This window comes from Pipistrellus kuhlii, unplaced genomic scaffold, assembly GCF_014108245.1.
Source record: "Pipistrellus kuhlii isolate mPipKuh1 unplaced genomic scaffold, mPipKuh1.p scaffold_m20_p_7, whole genome shotgun sequence".
Taxonomy (NCBI): domain Eukaryota; kingdom Metazoa; phylum Chordata; class Mammalia; order Chiroptera; family Vespertilionidae; genus Pipistrellus; species Pipistrellus kuhlii.
This window is the reverse complement of record NW_023425573.1, coordinates 26,057,125-26,073,805: the sequence shown is the minus strand read 5'-3', so window position 1 is coordinate 26,073,805 and position 16,681 is coordinate 26,057,125. Positions and strand designations below refer to the sequence as shown.

The window sequence follows — 16,681 nt, the reverse complement described above, 5'->3', positions numbered from 1 at the left end:
ATATTATCTGTATATATTCCCAGGTCCAGCACCACTTTCTCTATGCCAATATAGCTTATTGGCTATTGACCTAGGACAAGTTGTTTGACCTGTGTATGCTTAGCTACACATCTGAAAAATGGAGTGATCATCATCTCAAATGGGTGTTGAGAGGATAAAATAATTTAATAGAAATAAAGTGCTTAGCACAGTGCTTGATACATAAGAAGTACTCAACAGCCAGGCCAACGTGGCTCATTGGTTGAGTGTCGACCTATGAACTAAGATCAGGGTTTGAGTCCCAGACAGGGCACATGCTCAGGTTTCGAGCTTGATCCCCAGTGTGTCAGCTGACTATGGAAACCAGAATCTAGAATCAGCTGATCAATGATTCTCTCACTGAGGTTTCCATCTCTCTCCCTCCCTTTCCTCTGTCTGAAATCAATAAAAACATATATATTTTTTAAAAAGTACTCAATAAAAAGTACTCAATAAATATTAGCTACTATTATTACGACCATTAAATGTTAGCTCCCTGATCCACAGAAACTATGGATTGACCTTTGTGTCCTCTTAGCCCTGAAATGCTTGTATTTGGAGGGTACTAAATATTGCAGAATAAAGCAATTAATGATTGCTTTTCAATAAAGAAGTTGATCCATCTATTTCTAGTCTCTAATTTTTTTCTTTTCCAAGTCATTTTATAATAGCTTAGACTATTACTGACTAAAGAGTCTAAAATTTCAAGGGATGTACAGGATTTAAATACTCAGCAGCAGATTATGAAGCAAATAACGCCTTGTTATCGGCAGGGTTATTCTCCCCTACCTCAAGCTAGCAGAATGCTGGAAAGCAAGGCGGCATCTCAAGGTCCTGTGGTAAGGGAACAGTTCTGAGTCCCAAAATTAACTCCAATGATTCAACAATTTTTTCTTGAGAACAAAATCCAGTTTTACAAAATAGTGTGTAATTGTTAACCTGGTATCTTCCAGACTGCATGAGATAAACAAATTTTGAGTCCCAACTCACCTTCCTCTTACTGCTGCTCTGACTTTTGTCCCGTTCCATTTTTTCCTTCTCACCATCTTTCTGTGTGCTGTTTTCTTCATTCTGATCATGGTCACCACTGTCATCATCTTTCAATCTAAGTAGAAAGGCAAAATAGTGTTATCTCATGACTGATTCTTGCTTACCTAACAAAGCCACCAGGTCAAATGAACTACCATGGGAAAAACCCATAAGTCACTCAAAATACCGGCAATGAGATGAGAGAAGGGCAAGTCAATTAGAAAGATTAAACAAAAATAAAATGGCCATTAGCTAATGTGTGAATTCCAAAAAGCATCCTCTTCCAGTTTCAGAACAGGCTGCACAGAGAAAAAAGAGATAAACAGCTTAAGGAACTGTTTTCTTGACCAAAAATAAAGAGTCAATAATCAGAAGAGTTTCTGGATTAAGTAACTGCTTTGGCACTTCAAATGAAGTTTTAAAACTTACCTATCCTAAGCCCATTTTGCTTTGTATTTGGAGCATCGGACCTTGGACTGAAGAGTCGAGGGTTTAATACCTTGGGTTGAAGCCTTGATCCCCGGCCTCCTGGGAGGCGCATGTGGGAGGCAACCAATCAATAGGTTTTCCCCCATCTCTCTTAAAAAAAAAAAAAAAAAAAAAAAAAAAAAAAAAAAATCAATGGAAAAAATATCCTCAGGTGAGGATTAACAAAACAGAAACAAATAAAAAAAACTTACCTACCTATTCTTCTTGTTCTGACCATCTCTCATATCCTTCCCAACTGCTACTGCTTTAGTCCAGGCCCTCTTCTTATCATCTCAATTATTATAATAATTCCTAAATGGTTTTCCAACACAAACTATAACTTCCCTTTATCCATCTTCCACATAGCCACCAAATGATCTTTCCAAATGCAAACAGTCCATTTAAGCTCCATGCTTAAAACGCTCAACTGGCCGAAACCGGTTTGGCTCAATGGATAGAGCGTCGGCTTGGCGACTGAAAGGTCCCGGGTTCGATTCCGGTCAAGGGCATGTACCTTGGTTGCGGGCATATCCCCAGTAGGGGGTGTGCAAGAGGCAGCTGATCGATGACTCTCTCATTGATGTTTCTAACTCTCTATCTCTCTCCCTTCCTCTCTGTACAAAATCAATAAAATATATATATTTTTAAAAACAAACAAACAAAAAAAAAACGCTCAACTGTCCCTTGCCCTTTGCTGCCCACCGTGAAGGATAAAGTACAATTAAATGCAAGATCCTTTAGAATCCGACTCCTGCCTGTTAGCACCACCCTCCAAAGCATCTATATTCCACATCTGTGCTCTTTACAAGCACTTCCTCAGCCTAAAGTGCCATTCCTCCCACATCTGTTTTTCCTTCTATTATAGATGGAAAGATCCTTTAGAACAGTATCTTACTAATCTTTGTATATCCAGCACCAAGGGGAGGAAGATGCTGAATAATAAATGGGAGGGGGAAATGACTGAAAAAAGAAATAATGACTTCTTGCCTATAAGTATGATCAAATATACTTTAGGAGCTGCTGTTTTAAGAGCAGTGAAACTACCTTAACGCTTTCAGGTACAGCTAAAGTTCACTGGATTCAGACAAAAAAATAAACAGAAAGTGAGTTCACAAAGTTAATTAGAATGCTGTTTAGTCTAGAGCTGGGTCTTCTCCGAAATCACCTTTCTGTCCCTAATGACTATCTAGTCAAATGGAATTAGACAACTCTCAAGAAAGATATTAGAAATGCTCAAATTATAACTCAGATATTACCCTACACAGACACAAAAACCTTTTGTAAAGCACCCTTTTTTCTCCTGCCCATGTATCTTCACTACCTGGCACATAAAAAGCATTCAATAAGTGTTAGAATTCATGAGCTAGCCAAGTGTTGTAGAATATACTCAGGTGGTTCAGGCACTGTACCATAAATATCCCCATCCCCATCCTGGACAAGACATGACTATGAAGGGAACCTGATTAAAGGGCAGTCTAGCCTGGCCAATAACCTATGCCTCAGGGCCTTGCTCAAAATGAGCTAGATTCCTTCCTCAGCTTTTCATACAAAAGATGAATGATCAGAGTCAGAGCTGGGGCAGGCATATAGGTCCCACATAAGAAAAGCCGCAAAATAAATAAATAAATAAATAAATAAATAAATAAATAAAAACAATGAGCAAAGGCAGAGAAAGCCAATTGAGCAGAGGAGCAAAGAGAGTAGAGACTGGCTTTGATTGTGATGCTATTATTCCACTGGCTTCATTTGGCCTCCCTGGACTTCTGGGAAACCATTTTCTGTGCTATGATACACTTTCTCTTATGAAACTTTCTGAAAGGAGCCCGTGTAGCACACAAGTCCCACAACACGTACCGAGCACCTATTGCTGGTATCAGACACTAGAGTTTCTGGTCCCCAAGGACCTGACTGAGGACACACACACACACTCGGCCTCAGCATGGCACAAAGGACCCTCCTCTACCTACATGTGCCAATATCATCTCCTGCCTGGTCCCAACTAGCTCCTTTCACTGTAGTAGTGATCAACCTATTCGCAGTTCCCTGACCTCACCCGTTATACTCATTATGTGGTCTCTTCTTGGAGAACCCTCTCCCCTACCTATACTGTCCCTCCGGACTAAGAGTGAGGACCACTTTCTCTTGGAAATCTTTCCTAATATCTCCCTAGGCTGAGCCTAGGCACCCCCCTTCTGGACTTTCCCTAATAAATGTTTGCCCTTGTCCCAGCTATGTCATGGCCAGTTTTCTGTCTCCTGATTAAGAACATTGGTTTTTCTATTGCTTAGGTCCAAGATAGTTCCTAACTCTCTTCCTTAGGGCAGACTCCAGGGACTCAAACCATTTTCCTCTTTTCTCAGCTTCCAAACATCCTCGCTATCCTCTGGGTTCCCTATCCTCTGGGTTCCCGTGCCCTAAGTCTTGGTTGAAGAGGGACCCAGTTAACCAGCATCTCTCATTTTGCTATTCCAAGCAAAGCATGTAAGTCATTGAAAACCCTACTGGAGCTTCATCCTGTGCAGTTATCTCTTGAGGGTGGAGCTAACCTGCACTTTTAAGGCAAGTTATTTGCATCTTATCTTCCAGAGTTACCCTTCCTAATGCGAAGCTAAATTTGAGCCAAAATATGATCCAGACTGAAAAATCAGTGCTCCCTAGACTCAGGTGGGCAATTAGTATCTCTGAAGCTGTCCAGACCGAGTTGCACCTAAATAGCTTACCAAGCTCTTGCTCTGATATGTCCCCATACTTTCTGACTAGACAGATTCTTGTGGGTGAGGACTTGATCTAATTCATTTTTATATGTGTAGCATCAGAAAGATGTTTAGTGAATGGATTTCTAAAATCAAAGCAATACAAGTCAGAATGCAATGAATACCAAAAAAGTAGTTCAGACAATAGTTAAGAGAGAATGGGCTAAGGCCTGGAGCAGCCGGTTCGGGTACGGCCAGGCCCGGAGCAGCAGCTGCCAGGCTGGAAGCGGCCAGGCCTGGGAGCAGCGGCTGCCAGGCTGGGAGCAGCCAGGCCCGGAGCAACAGCAGCCAAGTCAAGAGCAACTAGGTCGGGAGCAGCAGTGACCAGACCCGGAGCCGCTGGTTGTGGAACAAACCAGAGCACAGAGGCCAGGCCCGGAGCAGCCAGGCCCGGAACAGCTCGCTCCTCGCCTGCCCCTGCCCCACAGCTGCCTCTCAGACATGGCTGGAAACTTTTGCGGGAACTTGAGGGTCTGCTGAATCAAGTGATGAAGGCTTAGATCTGGATGTGTTGAGTTAGTATAGCGCTGGGGTGTTGATCTGTGAGTGCCTTGGGTGGGGCCTGGATGAGGCTGGTTGACCTATTTGGAAATGTCTTTTGTGTGAAGTGTATCATTGGGCATGTGGAGGTATTATTGATATGAGAAAATGCTAAGTAACTGATTTACTATCTGAAAAGGGATTTACTATCGGGGAAAGGGAGGGAGGAAGAGACTGAACATAAACTGTGCACCTATGGATGAGGACAATGGGGGATGGGGAGGGGGCGGAGGGTGGGGTGGGAACCTGGTGGAGGGGGGAAAGAATGAGGAACCTTTGTAATAATATAAACAATAAAGATTGATTAAAAAAAAAAAAAAAAGAATGGGCTAAAAGCTAACAAAGACTGAGGAACAGCATCAAGTTTGGCATCTAGATCTGAAAACCAAGTTATCACAGTTGGGACTGCAATACAGCGAAAGCACCTTAGGGTTCTGCATATGAATAGGATTAATGGCAATGGTAGCTAATGACTTGTTAGATGTGTGTGTGAGGACCCCCCCCCCCCCCCCCCGCACAATTATAGTCTTAGATTACATTCCTAGAAGTGGAGCCCACACCGTAAAGGAGGCTTCAGTTCTTCATTGATCTGAGCCCATCAGATTAGACTACAGTACTTAACTCCAGGCACTGGGTTTTTAGGATTCTGACAAATTGAAACAAGTCTTAGGAATCGTGGTGAAGAGTGCAGAAACCAAGTATGTAAGGTCTAAAAACTGTAGTTTTTGTAACAAAACAAAACAAACAAACAAAAACTAAAACAAAACTAGGGGGTATGAGTGCTGTTTTCAATCGCTAATTTCAAAGGAAAGAAAGCTTTGGGTTTTTCCTGCGTAGCTAGAAGACAGACGTTAAAATATTCTGGATCAGTGTAAGGAATAGTTAATAATTAGAACAAATTAAAAATGACCCAGGTTAATTTTTGTCAAGAGGTGCTTGAACCAAGGTTAAAGAAATCTGGGTTTGAATCTTTTCACATGGACTTTCCTGTTGCTGTGGCAAGTTACTTAACCTCAAAGCAGCTTACTTTCCTTATCTGTAATAGGAGGTAACAAGATCCCCTTTGTAGGGTTGTTAGGAATAGAAATAATATATGAAAAGTATCTACCAAGCTGCCTTGAGAAACCATTATTAACATTCTTTAATTAACTTACTGCAGACCTCCAATGGGTAGGACCATGCAGATGATCCTTAAAGTATCTAAGGATAAACTTTTTATTTGTTCAATTCAGTGGAGGAAGGAGTACAGGAATGGCAGACAACCCCAGAGGCAGATCTTAGATCTGGCACTAGGGGTGGCAGGGTTTATGATGGAGAAGGGGTTAGTAAAGGGATGGACACAGCTAAGCAGTTGGCTGCAGAAGTGCTCTGCCAAGGACTAGAAGAGTCCTCTCCCACCTCTCCCATCTGGTTCATAGTTCGAAGCTCAACCACTGGTTCAGTGGTTGAGCATCGACCTATGAACTATGAACCAGATTCCCAGTCAGGGCATCTGCCCAGGTTGCAGGCTTGATCCCTGATCATACAGGAGGCAGTCAATCAGTGATTCCCTCTTGTCATTGCTGTTTCTCTCTCTCTCTTCCTCTCTGAAATCAATAAAAAATCCTACATAAGAAAAGGCTAATATGCAAATGGCTGAATGGTGGAACAACTGGTTGCTGTATTCGCACTGACCACCAGGGGGCACACACTCAACACAGGAGCCGCCCCCTGGTGGTCAGTACACTCCCACAGGGGGGGTAAGGGGGGTTGCCACTCAGCCAGAAGCCAGCCACTGGAGCCTTTCCCGTTTTTATGGGAGTCAGGCACCCCCCCCCCCCAACCCCAGGGATCCTGAATACGAGGGGCCTGAGCTGAGGGACACCCCCCCCCCCCACACACACACACACACACACAACGCCCAGTGCACAAATTTCGTGCACAGGGCCTCTAGTGTTTTTGGTTTGTTTTTTTTTGGCCTCTAGTGTTTTATAAAATGAGCCCTCACCCCACAATCAAGAAATGTTTTTGAGGAGCTGTCTGGAGTGCTGGAATCCATATGACCTCTGAATATGCACATCAGCACTCATTGTACTGGGAGAAAACAATTCCCCATCAGCAGCAGCCGGTCACAACCTAAACTGATAGTAATTTCACTTTGCATTTATACACCACCATGTAGCAATTTACAAAACACCCTTAAGCAAAGCTGAAACTGATCTGACCCTTCTAACACCCCCTGTGCGGCCGCAGGGCACGAAAGTGGCTCAAAGATTGGGAAACTTTTCTGCTGTCAAGTAACTGGTAATCGGTGGGTCTGGAGCTGGAAATCTGAGTCTTCGGAGGAGCAGACAGATTTTCTACCCTACTTAAAAGAGAGCTAAGAACATAACCTACCTAAAGGCACAATCGCTGCAGGGAAATACGGAAAATTACTTTGCATTTCCTTTCTGCATCTCCGCAGTCTGTTGCTTGGAACAAGGAATCCAATAGGGTACAAACTGAAGTCGAATAGGGGCCTGGACAAATACACCCGCTGGATAAGAAACTGAGAAGCTCCGGGAGAGTGTGGGAAGGGAAAAGGAGGGGGAGGAGAGAGGAAGTAGGAAGGAGTCTCAAGAAGACCAGAGCTCCAGCCACGGCGCCGAGCGCAGCAGCCACGTTACCTCACAGCATCTGCACCGCTCTGGGCACGGGCTGTTACCGTCCCCCTGCGCAGAGGAGAAAGCTGAGACTCAGCAGAGATCACCTGCCCAGGCCGGAAGGAGGAAAGCTGGATCAGAAATTCAGAAGCGGCCGGCTGAGGGAACACCCCTACCCCTCCACGCCGCTAGCCACCGGCACCCGCCGGGGCAGGGCGTCCGAAAATAATCTTCCGGGTGGCGCAACCACCCCTTTCTCGTCCCCAGCGCTCGCCCCGGTCCCGACTGCCTTGGGGTCCCCGAAACCCTTGCACCCCGCCTTCCCGCCGGCCGCCGGGGCGGGCTCCAGCCCCAGCCCGCGCCCGGGAGGGAGCCGGGCGCCGCGGGGTTGGCGCCGCCGCCAGGCGCGGCCGGGACGGGTGCGGGGAACCGTTGGGGGAGAAGGGGCCCCGGGAGGCGGCCGCACGCCACTCACGCGTCGAACTTGTTGTTCATCCTCTCGCCGTCGCCACTGCCTCACGGAGTGACTTCCGCTTCGCCGGTCCCTCCGCCTAGGGCCCGGCCACTTCCGGTTGCGAGGGGAGCCGCGGAACGTAGGCTCGCGGGCCCGGTGGGGGGCGGATATCCCGGGACGCCGGGCCAGGGCGGCTGCGCGGATGGGCTCGGGCTCCGGGACGGCAGCGGCTGCTGAGGGGTCTCAGGCGGCTGCTCGCCCGCCCGGTGGCTCCGAGGAAGCTCTCCCGCCCGAGGCGTCGGGCGCCGACCCCTCCCGAGGCCCCGGGAGGCAGATCGCGAAGGCGCGGGCTCTGCACTCCCCTGGGCACAGATCCCGACCCACCCCAGAGCCGGCTGAACGATCCCGGACTCAACCTGACCCCGGCAGTTTTTGCCTCTTTGTTACTGGCGATGCTAATACGATAGCGCCTGCCTCTTCGGGTTGCCGGTGGGTTGAACAGGATAATCAATTCAAGCGCTAGCAAAGTGACCCTAAAGAAGTGGTAGTTGTTAGTCATTGCTTACTAGGGCCAGGAGCTACGGAGCTCATCCCCGCCCCCTGAAGCTGCCAGTGAAGTCCAGAGACTCATCCCAGGTGACGAGGCTAGCAAGGCTTACAGGGACAAGAGCTGGTTCCACCACCATCAGATTGCCTCCTGGGTTAAGTCTCTGCTCCAAACACAGCGGGTGCACACACGCACACACGCACTGGAGTAAAGGAAACGAACCTGCTGATGATTGAGCCCCAAAGCCAGCAACCCGGTAGCTGGGAAAGGGGGTTATTTCCGGGATCCTCTTCCCGCCCCCAACAATGTTTCATGGTCAGGTCTTTATATGGCACTTACACATTTTTTAATCACCTCCTCTCACACCTTTGATCTTGTAATGATCCTAAACTGATATCTGAGCCCACAGTTAGAGATGAGGCAACCGAGGCTCAGGAAGCACAAATGACTTGCTTAAGTTTACCCTCTTATCACCAACAGAACTCACGCCCCATTGTACTCTCAACAGGTGGCCTTGCCTCTCTCCCAGGAAGATGTCAGCTAGTCCTCTTGTTTCCTAAGTGGGCTTAAGTGAGGCTGAAGGCAGAGCCCAGCAATTCCCTGTTGCCTCCCAGCCTCCCTCCCTAGCTTTTCCGTAACCATTTTTGTGGGACCAGTGCAAATTCCCTGGCCTTTGAGAAGAGAAGGGAGGCAGGGGTCTGTTTTCCAGGCTGTGGAATCGTTCTTAGAGAGTCTAAGATTAGGTCAGAGTTGGGACTTCTGGACTCCAAACCATAAAGCAACCAGCGTTCTGGGAAGCCACTCTTACTTGGCTCCAATTTGCCCATCTGAAACGTTAGGTGTATAGTGACTGTTGCTTTCCATGATGCTGTGAGGAGCTCTTAACAATAGGAAAAGATACTAAAACTCATGAAATATGTTGTAATTAATGGCAAAGATGCATATGAATAGAAAAATCACTGGTGCCGATTGAGTGCTGGCAGCAAGGCAGGGGAGGGAGATTGCAGCTGGGGTGAGCTGCCATCTTCTTTTGAGAGAGCACTGACTGCGATTCTTCACGTTTCTCTGGATGACCCTCTTTAAAGAGCTTGTAGGGAGCTCATAAAAAGAAAGGGGGGGGGGGAGAGAAAAAAAAGAAAGGGAGGCCCAGGACTGGAGGGATAGGACCTTACTTAGTTGGGGACATCATGCAAAATGGAGTCGTTAGGAATTCAACAATTCTGAGAGTTGATAATGTTTTCCCACTGTCCCTTCCCCCATTCCCCCATAGCACACCCTGCCCACAGCCCATCCTCAACCATTCCAAGACTCCGGCTCTGTCTCTTTATTTCTCCAGCTTTCTCAGGGCTTCCACTGGCCCGAAGGATGCTTCCCCAAGGGCACACTCATGACCTCAGCAGAAGAACACAGCTGGTCATTCTCTGGGTGGTTAACAGCAATTGGTTGGCTCAGTCAGGCGAGGGCAGGTAGGGGTGAGGGTCTCCGGGGAATGGCAGGGCGGGCACCCGGTTGTAGTGCGCCACGAAGAAGATGCCAGCAGTGCCACAGACAAAGAGGGAGAGCATGACCAGGAAGCAGACGCGGTCCAGCACACGGCCCACTAAGAACCACTCCTCGTTCCCCTGAGGGAGGAGGCAGAGTGTGGGATGACCAGCGGTGCCCAAAGCCTGCCTTGGACCCTGAACCGTCCCTGGCCTTCCGGCAGGCCTCCATCCTCCGTTTCTTTGGGCCCTTCTAACCTACTTCCAAGTTTCAACTTGGCTTCTTCCATAGTCCCCTGGCCCTGATGTCCCCCCTTCTCCCCAATCCCAACTCTACTTGTTCCATTCCATTGCCCTACCGTGGTCACCCCATTCATCCAGCCCCTCACCAGGTACTCACAGCACCCTCCCACTCCCAGACTGGCTTACACTGTCAAAGTGATTCCGCTGGTGCTGGGCACGGGCAATGAAGTTGCAGGCTTCCACACAGGCCTGGATGGCTGGGGTAGCCTGCTTCAGGCTCCCACACAACACCTGGCCCTGCCCTGGCTCCAGACCTTTCTCTGATGAGATGAGAGGGTCAGGTTTGTGAGTAGAATGGAGGAAAAAGGGGCTGCGAAGGTGGCCTCTCCTTAGAGACCCAGCCCCTCCCTCCCCCACCTGTATACTTGCCCCACACTCATCTGCAGTGCCTCATGCTTTGGCCAACAGACAGCCTTCCGTGTCTGTGGTACACGGGGGGGGGGGGGGGGGGGGCAATGTCCCCAGGGTCACATCCCCTGCCTCACCTAGTTTCTCCAGCGCTGCCCTCACCAGCCCATTGCGCTGCCGCTGCCGGAAGAGGAGCTCACTGCGAGGCAGGCAGAGGGCCGCCTCCTCGCCACCTGAGACTGACCACCCGGAGGAGGAGCCATTCTGGAGCCTGGGCCGGGCATCCTGCACCGCCGCTGGGGCCAGCGGGCGCACATGCATCCGAAGCAGCTGGGGCAAGCGCCGCAGGAACACCTGCAGAAGGGGGTTCTGGGTGGTTTAGCTCTGCAGCCAAAGCTGGGCTTTGCAGCAGAAAATGCAGGGCTCATGCTGCTGGAGGTCAGGAGGCAGCACCTTAGTGGCAGAGACAGTGGCGAGGCCCTGGTACAGCTCGGCTCTGCTGCCCCAGACATTGAGGCCGGGTCCCCAAGCTCTTGTGCACATCAGAATCACCAGGGCACTTGTCCCAAACAGAGGTTCCTGGGCCCCACCCCTACTGTGCTGGCCCGGGATGTGGCAGGGCCCTGGGAATCTGCATGTGTGACAAGGGCCCCCGCTGATTGCTGCAGATCACACAAGCTCTGGAGCCAGACTGCCTGATCAGAATCCTGCCTCCTCCACTGTCTACCTGTGGGACCTTAGGTAAGCTACTGAACCTCTCTGTGCCTCATTTCCTCATCTGAAAAAATGGAGATGATTCTAATACCCGCTGCAGAGAGGTTTTATCAAAGTTCAGTTAGCCTGTGTAATATGTCTGCCACTTGGTAAGCACTCGGTATTCCATGTTATTATTAACTCATTTGGGCACATGCTTCAAAACACACCGCCCAGATTTGCTGCTGAACCTGGCATGTGAGAAATATGCACGGGGACAGGGGTGCCAAGGAAGGTGCATGTCAGTGGGTGGAGCAGGGAGATGCCGGGAGGAGCAGGGAGGGACCTTGCCTTTCGGATGCCACGGGCCATGGAGTGTGTGTGGGGGGACCGCAAGGACACGTTGAGCACGACCACAGCATTCACAACAATGAGGATGGTCACCGCCAGGAGGAAGGTCAGGTACCTGCCGGAGGTGGGCAGGAGGCAGGGCTGGCCCTTCAGCACTACATGCCCAGATGCCAACCCCACCCATAGAGGCTGCTGCCCCAGATCCCTTGGGTGAGGGGCTGGCATTGGGAGGGAGGCAGGAGGGCAGTGCCCAAGAAGGGAGGGGGAGGAGGTGGGCGGCAGGCGTGAGGATTAGCCTTACTTGCTGATGAGTGGCACTGCCTGGGAGGTCTCAGGCACCTTCTTAGCCACGAGAAAGAGGAAGACCGTCTGGGCCAGGAGCACATTGATGGCAACGGTACACTTCTGGCCGCCCGCTGTGGGGGACCGAGAGGCTCTCAGAGCAGGTCTGGCCCTGCTGTGGGGCACTCCCCCCACCCCACAAGGAGCACACTGCCCCAGGCCTGGGTCGCGGTGCCACTCTCTGCCCTGCCAGCTGCCCCCCTGGCCCAGCCGATTGCTCCCGCCCACAGGCTCCAGGTACCCTTGGCGGGAAGGAAGTAGATGAGGATGGCGACGGAGGAGATGAGCACACAGGGCGCGATGATGTTGATGACGTAGAAGAGGGGCTTGCGCTGGATGAGCAGGTAGAAGACCACCTTCTGGTGGCCCGCCTCCTCTGCCGGGGCCGCAGTGTCCAGGAACATCTTGGCGGGCCGGTGCCGGATGGCCCACTCTCCATTCTCTGTGAGAGGCAGGCCAGGCGGGCAAGGCAGTGGGCTGGGCAGGCCCCTGCAGCCCTCTTGTGCCCGTAGGATTGCCATGGAGGGGCAGAAACGGTGAGGGAAATCAAATACCTCATCACCCCCCCCCCCTCCACAATGGCAGCCATTATCATGAGGAAAATCAGAGCTTTGTAGACCTCTAGAAACCCATCGATGGTGTGCTTAGTTTTCATCTGGAGTTACACAGGAGGGGGCATGATCCTGGTCCAGCCTTATGCCCACAGCCGGGTCCAGCAGGGGCCCCGGGTGGAGGTTACCTGTGAAGGCCTCAGGGTCGATGAAAATCCACTCGATGGTCTGACCATCTTCCTGGCTCAGCTGCAGATTGATCTCACTGGTGCTGTAGGTCTGGGACCTGGGGACGGGGAGGGAGACAAGGTGAAGCTGGGTATGTGTAGATCCACCTGTGAGGTATACGGTATAGTCATCTGTGGGCAGTTTTGCCTCAAAAAGTGCAGCCAGCCCTGGCTGTTGTGACTCAGGAGTGTCATCTCATATTCCGAAAGTTTGTGAGTCGCATTCCTGATTGGGGCACATACCTGGGTTGCAGGTTCGATCCCTGATCTGGGCACTGATCAATGTCCTCCCTCACATCAGTGCTTCCCTCCCTCCCTCCCTTCCTCCCTCCCTCCCTCCCTCCCTCCCTCCCTCCCTCCCTCCCTCCCTCCTGCCTTCCCTCCCTCTAAAGGTCAATTAGCCTATCCTGGGGTGAGGATTAAAAAAGAAAAAGTGCAGCCAATAATTTCCGAGTTCTCCCCAAAACCCTGGCAACAAGGTGAGGGGCCCGGGCTCTTGGGGCCTGGAGAAACCCGAGTTGAAGGGTCAGGAGCCTGCGGCTTAGTGAGGCCACCTGTGCCCAAGGGCCCCGGGTTACTATGTTCTGCTCCTCCACTGCCTCCGTCAGAAGGTGCCAAAGGTCAGAACAGAAAACCCGTCCATACCTGTGGGGTCTGTTTACTGAGGAGGGTCTCCCTGCAGGGTCTCCCTGTGGAAGACTGCTCCTCTAAACTAGAGAAGACCCTCCCCAGACACCCCCCCACCCGCATGTATAGATGAGAAAATTGAAGCAGCCCCCCCTCTCCCTGGCTGTAGAGCGTAATGGTCTTGCATGTGGTGGCACATGTGTGTGCATCATGTATGTTGTGGCAGGTATCTGCCTTCTCACCCACCCATTCCAGACATTCATTTCCCCCCTTGGGGCACAGGCAGGGAAACTGAGGCAGTGAAGGAGGGGCTTAGCAGGGAGGTGTCTGGATCTTAATGTGCACAGAACCCCAGACAGATGGAGCCAGGCCCCTGGCCAGAAGCCTCATGCCCCCCACCTGGCCAGGGCCCCTCTTAGGGCTGCTCCCTGAGGCCCCCCTCGCCCCAGTAAATGGTCTCACTGGAAGATGAGGGAGCAGTTCTGCCAGTCGAAGGGGAAGTAGGTGACAGAGACGGGGCAGGAGGAGCGGAAGATGGCAGGCGGCAGCCAGTAGACGCAGCCGTCAGGCGACACGAGCACGTTGCAGTACAGGGCCACCTCGAAGACGCCGTCCACGCTGTGGGCAGGCCAGGCCACGAGGCTGCTGAGTCCCGCACCCCTGCCATCCCTCTGCCTGGGGACACCAACCCCTTCTGGGGGCCACGCCCTCCCCAAGGGCCTCAGGAATCACCACCTTCCCTAGCACCTCCCTGCCACCCCCACCCACTCAGGCTCCTCAGACCCTGCAACCTGTCACTGCCTCTTCTCCCGCTCTCTCCCCGGGTGGTCAGGATGGCCACCAACACCTGTTCGTCTCCTGCGAAGTGCCAGGACTGAGGACAGTGTTTCTCCTGGCTGGTTGGCACTTGTCAGCTTCCATAGGAGCTGTCCTGGTCCCCGTCCCGGGTTAGAGGGAAGGGAGTGGCCCAGCCTGACGGAGCCAGTTCTGCAAGCAGCTCTGGCCTGGGCGGGGCCTCCGCACCTGCTCTGCCTAGTAGCCTGGCGCCTCTGCAGGGCCCCTAATCTGCATCCTCTGCCACCTTTCTCCCCACACCCCCCTTGTCCTGCGAGGCCCGGTTCTTGTGGCCTTGGGTCCCCCAACCCTAGCCCACATCCCCGCCTCACTTGTTCTCCAGCACGACATCTGGCCGCCACACCATGGTGGACGGCACCCTCAGCACCCACAGGCCTTCGTAGTCCTGCGGGTCCCAGCGAAGGCGATAGTCGCACCACTGCTGCAGGGAGAGGAGGGTTTGCCAGGCCTGCTGTCTGGGTGCCCCCCCGCCTCCCCACAGGAACAGGAGCCCAGCCCAGGGGCACAGAAGAGGCAGGAGGGGAGGAGGGCAGCTTTGAGGGCCTTGGGGCCCCGTGGTGTGGGCCCTGAGAGAGGAAAGAGGGTGAGAGGCAATCTCTTACCATCTCTATCCAGACGTTGGTGGTGAGGGCCTCTTCTCTCTCATTCTGGGGGTGCAGACCGAGGTGTAAGCCCCCAACAATGGTCCTCCCAGATACTAGTCCCTACAGGTCATTGCTGGGTCCCCCAGAGCCCCAGCCTTTTGGGCAGTCTCCATGGGCGTGTTCTAGCTCCTTCCTCTCCCTAGCAGGTCCCTGGTCCCTCCTCCCTGTCGTCCTACAAGCCCCGTGGCTCACCAGGGAGATGAGGTTGGTGAGGGTGAGCTTCAGGCTGACGTTGACCACGTCCGCTTCCCGCTGAGCAGGCCGCAGGAGCGGGTTGTAGCCGTGCATCAGGTCGGCCAGCAGACGCTCTTCCTGATTCCGGCCATGGGCTCCTGAAACAGACAGCAGTAAGCCTGGGCGCAGGAACTTTGGGGCAGAAAGAGAGGGAGGCCATGAGAGGATGTGGCCTGGAAAAGCAGAGAGCTGGGGTTGAGGGCAGGCTCCCATAGCCCTCCCATCCCTCGTCTCCTGAGGCCTTGGTCCCCTGCCCCGGTCTTCCCCAGGGCCCCAAGCCCGTGTCCACACCCAGGCAGATAGCCAGCAGCGGCAGGAGGAACAGCTGCCCCTGACCCCCGAGCATGGTGTCACAGCTCTCCGAGGGGACAGGAGTGGGACGGCAGCTCCCCAGGTCTGAGGCTGAGAGATGCAGACTCTGGTCTCATATAACAGCCCACACTCCCACCCCAGTCAGCCCGGCCAGGCTGGCCCAGCCCCACAGCTGTCTGACCACAGCACTGTCAGCTGTTCTAGGATGGACAAAATGCCAGGCTCGGGTTACCTGGGCTGGGGAGGGGACAGAGGGGCCATCTGCTCCAACAGAGATGGTCCAGCCTCCCTCCCCCCTCCGTTACAGTTGTCTCAGATTCATGTCCAGCAGGGGAGCTGAGGATGAGGCCGGGGCCTTGTGGGTGTGGGAGAGAAGGCAGAGTGCTTAGAAGAGTTTCTGCTCCCGCTCCCTCCAGCATGTCAGGATGTGGGGAGGTGTGAAGGCTTTGGGTGAGACATGATTTGTACCCGCGTTTCTCTATGACATAGCTGAGGACCCCAAACCTCTCCCACCAGCCTGACATCTTAATGGATCACTCCACTGGGCCAACACACCAGAAGGCACAACGCCTACAAGAAAGATGCATGATGTGTCCTAGGTTTTGACACCTTAACACAAATCAGGGTGCCAGGTCAGGATCCTTCCTGCCTCTGAGGCATGGGTCCCTGGTAAACTTTGTCGGAAGAAGGGCTGAGAAAGAACTGAAACTGGGGGCTCTTGTGAATAGGACAGCCCCTGAATAGGGGTTCCTAAGTATTTATTAAATCATCTGTAGACTTATGGTAGGCACAGCTCCGGGCTCGTTGGACTCAGGATACACGGGAGCTGCTCGCAGGAGCTCACAGCCCATGGGACAGACAGACAAGAAGTTGTGGCCCCCTCAGAGTCAGATACAGGAACCTACTAGGGCTGGAAAACAAGCTCCATCCGCTTCATGGTTTGTGGTCACGGGAAGGGTGGGGCTGAGCTGATCTGGAAGCCGATGGCTGTGTCACAGGCTCAGGCCACCTGTCTTCTGACCATTTATTCCAAGCAGACAGGTCAGCATGTCCCAGTTCATGGGCAAGACAGAAAATTCAGTTTCCCATTCATGCCACCCACCTTTCAGTATCTTAGGGGACAGGGTGGCAGATGCCTCTGAGGTCTGAAGGAAAGCACCATTTGAGGGCCATGTCCCCACCCCACAAATGAATGATGTCTATGACTTTTCTTTAAAAAAAAATATTTTTATTGATTTCAGAGAGTAAGGGAGAGGGAGAGATAGAAACATCAATGATGAGAG

At 52.1% G+C, this 16,681-nt stretch overlaps 2 protein-coding genes across 11 annotated transcripts in view; both read right to left on the bottom strand.

Annotated features, from left to right (window-relative positions):
• Positions 1-8,072, bottom strand: part of EIF4E2 (eukaryotic translation initiation factor 4E family member 2) — a 31,436-nt gene extending 23,364 nt beyond the window's left edge. For 6 of the 10 annotated variants that reach the window (XM_036420628.2, XM_036420630.2, XM_036420625.2 and 3 more), the window contains exons 1-2: positions 7,905-8,061; positions 1,009-1,123 (exon numbers count right to left, since the gene is read on the bottom strand). In XM_036420628.2, the coding sequence (XP_036276521.1) occupies positions 1,009-1,123; positions 7,905-7,924 (135 nt within the window). In that variant the 5' untranslated portion in view covers positions 7,925-8,061. Of the gene's footprint in view, positions 1-1,008; positions 1,124-1,476; positions 1,496-7,904 lie in introns of those variants that run through there. The other 4 variants (XM_036420635.2, XM_036420632.2, XM_036420626.2 and 1 more) reach the window with 4 other exon arrangements.
• A 1,673-nt stretch (positions 8,073-9,745) lies between these two features.
• On the bottom strand, positions 9,746-15,495 carry CHRNG (cholinergic receptor nicotinic gamma subunit). The gene is made up of 12 exons (XM_036420642.1): positions 15,378-15,495; positions 15,045-15,184; positions 14,811-14,855; positions 14,520-14,629; positions 13,816-13,971; positions 12,688-12,785; positions 12,190-12,390; positions 11,908-12,022; positions 11,607-11,721; positions 10,700-10,916; positions 10,341-10,474; positions 9,746-10,052 (listed from the first exon to the last, which is right to left on the bottom strand). Exons 1-12 carry the CDS (start codon positions 15,430-15,432, stop codon positions 9,879-9,881), a joined length of 1,560 nt encoding a protein of 519 aa, XP_036276535.1. The 5' UTR covers positions 15,433-15,495; the 3' UTR covers positions 9,746-9,878.
• Positions 15,496-16,681: the final 1,186 nt, after the last annotated feature.